This window comes from Impatiens glandulifera, chromosome 1 (assembly GCF_907164915.1).
Source record: "Impatiens glandulifera chromosome 1, dImpGla2.1, whole genome shotgun sequence".
NCBI classification, from domain to species: Eukaryota; Viridiplantae; Streptophyta; class Magnoliopsida; order Ericales; family Balsaminaceae; genus Impatiens; species Impatiens glandulifera.
This window is the reverse complement of record NC_061862.1, coordinates 147,072,104-147,078,829: the sequence shown is the minus strand read 5'-3', so window position 1 is coordinate 147,078,829 and position 6,726 is coordinate 147,072,104. Positions and strand designations below refer to the sequence as shown.

At 25.2% G+C, this 6,726-nt stretch overlaps 1 protein-coding gene across 1 annotated transcript; it reads right to left on the bottom strand.

The window, feature by feature from the left end:
- Positions 1-3,153: 3,153 nt before the first annotated feature.
- On the bottom strand, positions 3,154-4,644 carry LOC124914190 (CBL-interacting serine/threonine-protein kinase 14-like). The gene has a single exon (XM_047454692.1). It carries the CDS (start codon positions 4,542-4,544, stop codon positions 3,255-3,257), a length of 1,290 nt encoding a protein of 429 aa, XP_047310648.1. The 5' UTR covers positions 4,545-4,644; the 3' UTR covers positions 3,154-3,254.
- Between the last annotated feature and the right edge of the window lie 2,082 nt (positions 4,645-6,726).

Sequence of the window (6,726 nt, the reverse complement as noted above, 5' to 3'; positions counted from 1 at the left end):
TCTATTATTTCCACATTAGTCCAGCCCCTTCTTCCCCTTCTTCGTATCCTGTTCTTATTTATAGATTGTCAATCATAAGGGATATTCTTTTGCTACACACAATTAATTGTGATTTACTGCAAAGAGCTCTATGTGGACGCTTATATAATGAATATATTCAATAAGTGTGTTCATGTTACTTTCATACTCGATAATTTAGTTGATCATGACTTTTGAGAGAAAATCTTTTATATATTTGATATAAAATTTTTAGTAAAAATAATATTATCTAAATAGATGAGAATGTAAGTACTAATCTCATATAAATTTTGAGAAAACTATAAATCCCAATGTGACATGTATTCCTATATTATGAGTGAAATTTAGAAAATTGCCACATTTAATTTTTTTTATCAAACTTATTATATTTAATCAATTATTAAATATTAGGGATAGGATGGTTAAAGATAAATTTGAATTTTTTCAAGTGACCTTATGAAGGTAGCTTTATGCATCAACATAGATTTCATCCTCCTAAGATCAGTTAATTATCAAGTATCAATTACAATAATTTTGAATTTATCGATAATTATCTTTAACGCAGGATCCTCAAAAATGATAAGAATCATGAATTAAGCACAAAACACAAGGTATGAATCATACAAAATGTTGTTAACTGCCAAAATGTGAGATATAAAAATAAAGTTCATAATCTTGTCCCACCCTTGTAATAACATTAATCTATGCATTGACAATGGTCACCTAAAAAAAATTAAAAATTTAAAAAATATCTTTCTCTCAAAGGTGTGAACTCTTCACTTGTACAAACTATTTTTATTAATTTAAAAAATACTAATATAGAGGATTTATTTGACTTAGTTGATTAATTATATATGTTTATATATTATATAGAAAGAGTTCAAAGATTGCATCACCCTAGGAGAATAAAATCATTTATTAGACAAAAAAAACAATCAATTAACATCAAAACATTTTTTTTGTACAATTATAAAATAAAAATAATTAATGAAACTAACTTATTCAAAAAATTCTCATGAGAATTATATGGAGGAATTTCTAGTCAAATAATTAGATGTATATAGATGAGCTACTTTTTTGTTGTTATAGTTGGCAAACAATAAATACAATAATATAATGTGAAATATGTCAAACTTACTTATATATTTTAATATAAATATAATTTTTAACAATTAATTGTTTGTATATATGTATATAGATAGCCGACCTCGTGCATTTTCAAATGATTATATTTCACTTATCTATTAAATGAAAGGTGTAATGTCTTTATAACACAATGTATATGAATGAATATTATAATACTCCAATATATGGCCTTTGAAGCATTTCAATAGCACATTTGAATGTAAATTTTGCAAATGAATAAGAATATACTAATAATTAATATTTGAATATTAGTAAAAATATATATATAAATAATGTAGAAAAATATAATGACATCTTCTATCTAAGAAAGTTTTAAGTATTATGACTTTGATCCCTTAGTAATAATTTTTACCACTTGAACTGATTAGTGAAGTTATTTAAATACATCTCATTAAGGAAAAAAAATGAGTTACATAAATGAACATATTGGTTCAAATTCTAGCCTAACACTAAGTAATTTTCATGACCTATGTTTATTAGAGTGTTTTAAATTAGAATTGAACATTAGATTTTTCACTTTTCTTTTAATTTTGTTTGGTATTGGTTTTATCTTATTTATTTAAGTGATTTTTTTAATGAAATGAAATTTATTATAAAAAAAAATAATTTAAGCCTATTTCTTAAGGATATAATGAAATGTTGTTTGTCACTTCTAAATTTTGTTAATTTAATTTTGAGAATTTATATTAATGTTTGTATAAGTTGTCTACATGTGTTGAGAAATATAAATATATGGTAAATGTTTATTTTTCATGTAGTTTTTTGAGTGCCAAAATATAATATATGCTATGATTATTTTGATGCATCTTCACTTGTTAATTTCTAATTTATGAAAAAATATCTTGTAAGTTGGATTAAATTGTTTTGTACATGTTTTCATTATCATTTTGTGAACTTCAATTTTACCGTTTAACTAGGTTGGTGTAAGTAGAGGTAACAATTCAGTTCGGGTTTTCGGGTTCAAGTTTTCGGATGGAGGGATAATAATTTGAACACGGTTCTATTTAGTAATTCATGTATAAATTTATAACATAAACCTCAATTGTTTATTATCCAGTGTTAATGAAAATCCTAAGCGCCAGAGGAAAATCCTGTGTTATCCGATGGATATGGATTCTGTTGCAAAATTTGAACATAATTTCTGTCACACGGGATTATCAGTTTATATTTTTAATAAAAATATTGTTTTAAATCAAATTTTAAACTTTTTCTTGCGTTTTTCTTCACCAAATTAATACACAAAAATATTTTTGACAACATAATAAAAAAATTTTATTATGTTCATTTATTTTAGGGTATTTATTTAATTGTTTTAAGGCATAAATTATATTTAAAATCATAATTAGATGATTTCAACTTGGGTTTACTTTGGGTAAAATAAATATAATATTTTAATCTTAAATTATTTTTAGTTTTGATTTAATTTTTTTAATTATGATTTAATTATCACAATATTTAGCCCCAATTTGATCGTAACCCCTCTTTGGATTATTTTGAATTAAAATTTAAAATATTATTTTAAATATTATTTTAATATTATTATATTATTATAAATTGGGGTAGGTTAAATTTTTATGCCTACAAAACTAAATCATAAATTCGCTTATAAGTTGAGCACAAAAAATAAATGTGACTATGCACATCAACGTCAACGATTATAAGCAACTCTTATGGTTAAAAATGGGCCAACAGCTATACAGTGAGTAGCTATGTTACAAGATTTAAGGAGCGAAGGAAAGATGGATACTCATGAGATGACGTCCAATTAGAAAAAAGAAAAAGAAGACTTCAAATTTGTAGGACGATAGACTAAAATTTAAATTGAACCAAATAACCCAAATTCAAATATAAATGACTCAAATTTGATTTTTTATCCTTTTAGTTTTGGCCAAAAAGTTGTGAAAAGTATTTACCCTTGTTTATAGAATGTTAATATTATTATACAAGAATAATGAGCTAAAGTGGTGAATTATTTAAAAATTATAAAAAAAAAAGTTCAAACCAATTAAGTACAACTATACAAAGTTTATGAATACACTAGAATTCATAATTTAATTTTTTTTCTTTATAATAATAATTTAACAAACTCATTAACCATCAACAAGTTCATCCAATTTATAAACAAGTCTATCTTTAATCTTCTTTTTCCAAATATCACTTTCACTTTCACCTTCATTTTCCCTCCTTTGAACTTCAACCATAACCAATTCCTCCGTCAACCTATGAATCTCAACCGCCACAATCAATTTACCATCCCGCCCTTCCACTTTCACCTTAAATTCCTTCTTACCCTTAACAATCAAACCCTCCTCAATCGCCACAATCTCAATCTCCGCGATTATCGCATCCGCCGCCATCTTCGACACAAAACGCTCAAACGTAGCCTTCTCTTCCAATTTACCAAACAAACTCGACAATTCAATCCCAGACGAATACGAAATGATATCAAACGCGTTCAAAAACTTATTCCCATCGCTATCACAATCGCCACCGCCATCGCAAACGCTCAATTCATCAAATTTAACATTCTTAAAACCTTTTCTAAACCAATTATCATTGATAATCTCGTTCAGAGTTATCCTACTACATGGATTTGTATCAAGAAGACGAGAAATTAGTCGTTTCAAATCGAATGACATCCATTTTGGACATCGATAATCGCCATTATAGATCTTCTTATACAAAACCATCAAATTAGATTCGTTAAACGGAAGATAACCCGCGTTTAGAACGAACAAAATCACTCCACAAGACCATATATCAATCTTACCTCCATCATATCCATTCTTAGCAAGAATCTCCGGTGCTACATAAGCTGGTGTACCACAAAGTGTATGAAGAAGTCCATCTGAATGAATCTGTTCTTCCTTAACCGCACTTAAACCGAAATCAGTCACTTTCAGATTCCAATTCTCATCGAGGAGGAGGTTTTCAGGTTTCAGATCTCGATGAAATACGCCATGGGAATGACAATAACTTATAGCGGTTATCAATTGATGGAAATACTTACGGCTTAATTCTTCGCTGAATCGGCCTTTGGAGAGTTTAGTAAAGAGTTCACCTCCTTTAGCGAATTCCATTACGAAGTAGATCTTCTTCTTTGTAGCGAGAACTTCGAAGAGACGAACGATGTGTGGATGACGTAACTTACGCATTATTGAAACTTCACGTTTAATTTGATCTGTTAAACCGCTTTTGAGAAGTCTTTGTTTGTTGATTGCTTTAATGGCGACGCTTTTTCCGGTGAGAATTTCTCTTGCGTGATATACTTTTGCGAATGCACCGTATCCTAGAAGCTTTCCTAGCTCGTATTTACCGAATAAAGTTGATTCCGTCGGAAAAACATCGCCGGAATCTTCAATTGTGTCCTTGATCGCCATTGTTAAAGTGTTTTGAGCTCAGAAAATGGCATCAATGGCGGACCTGCAAGTCTGCAACTGGTTTGGCTTAGGGAAGAAGACGATTTAGAGAGAGAAGATGAAATTTATCTTTTTTCAGTTTTAGAAGGTATATATATATATATATATAATGGCGTGACAGCAAACAATTGGAAATTTTATTGATTATTTTGAAATCTTAAGTGGAAAGTATATATTTATTTTAATTGGATAAAATTAAGATAATTTATAATTATAGAAGGTGTTTTTATTAATTGAGTTTAGTTATGTGTATAATCTTAACACTAGATTATAATTATTATTGGTAATATATGTATGTGATACATAATTTTAATTCTATATTATCATCATTAAATAGGATTTATTTTGTTTATATTATTTAAACACTTATATATTTTATTATACTTGGTTAGGACGAATCTATGCAAGGAATCGAGTAGTTTCGGATAATTTTTTTTTACTACCAGTTAATTTTTTAAAAAATTTCAATATACTCCCATAGTTGTTTATCTAATTATTAAAAAATAATAATAAAACTTATATTTATCCATTAATTTATTCAGAATTTTATCGTTGTTAATTTTTAAGTTCACTGACTTGGTTGATTAAATTAAAGTTTTTTTATCTTTAAAAGTAAATTATTTTAATTAAATGAAAACAAATTTTTTTTAACATATTATCATACAAATCTAAATAATTTATTATTAATCAATTAAATTATTTATATCAACAATAAAAATATATTAATTCTTTTACTTTAAAAAAAATAAACTATCACTTTTTTAATATTTATAAAATTTTAAAATTAAATATAAAATATATTTTAATAATTTAAAATTACAAAAAAAAATTAAAATTCCATTTTCCCTTCAAAAGTTTTAAAGTTGATTTATGATGATGGTGTTAATTTTCAAAATAACAATAATAACATAATAATTTAACTCAAATACTCTTACAACAAATAATTTAATCAAAATAATTCATTTTTTATATAATAAACTTTTAAATTGAGAGCTATTGACAGTTGTATGTTATCAATTAACAATTTTTCATATTATATACTTTAATGTTAATGTTTTAGTAAATGGAATAAAACTAAATAAAATTAAAATTATTACTTTTTAATAAAAAAGGGAATATTATGGCAGACAGCAAGAATTCCCCTTTTTCCTGTAGTATTTGATAAAAATAAAAAAGGGAGCATGAAAGATGGTAAAAAAAATGATTATTTCAATCATATGAATTCTATAACTAGTTGATAAGGAAATACCAATTGTTTTTTCCCTTTTTCTTTTTGTGTGTTATTTTGTATGCTTGTAACTATTACATATTTACATTATATTATTTGAAACATAAATTTATTATAAATTTTAAAATATAAAATAGAGTATGGAGTCAATTAAGGAAAAGATGGTAAGAGATACTTATATTTAAATTAATCATAATTATAACATTATATTAATTATCATTATGAACAAATGTATTAAACCAATCAAAGCAATCTAGATCGAATTATTTTAAAATTGAGAATTCATAATTAAAAAAAAATAATAGTTCACAACAAATAGAGGAGGGAATAAATGATTCCAGACTTAAAAATATTTAAAAAAAACGAAATTAAAGTTATACATGTCTACTATGTCAATTAGTATGCATGACATCATATTGACATATTAGACCTTATTCGGATTGAGATTATTTGAATAACCTAGAGAAATATAACGATTGATAATGATTTTGAGTATGTAATAATTATTTTTGGTAAAAAAACTTAAAATGTATTGATATATATAAATAAAATTAAAAAAATAATAATTTAAAATAAAAAAGTATTTTAGTATTTTGGTTAATAAATTGTGTAATACGATGGAAGAGAAGGAAGTGAAATGAAATTAATTTTGTTTGAATTATTTAAATAGGCCAAAGGCCTTAAAGTGAAATAATTAATCTTGTTACAAAGATAAAAATTTAATGTGTAATAATATATAAACGGATATAAATTTAAACTATATAAGAGCAAAAAAATTCATTAACAAAACAATGAATCATAAGTAAACAAAAATATGAAAAGAATATATATTTAGTTAAATCTTATTAACAAAGTTATAAAAAAGATTACCCTTTTGTTAGATACACAAACCCTAAACTTATCTTATTAAGTTAT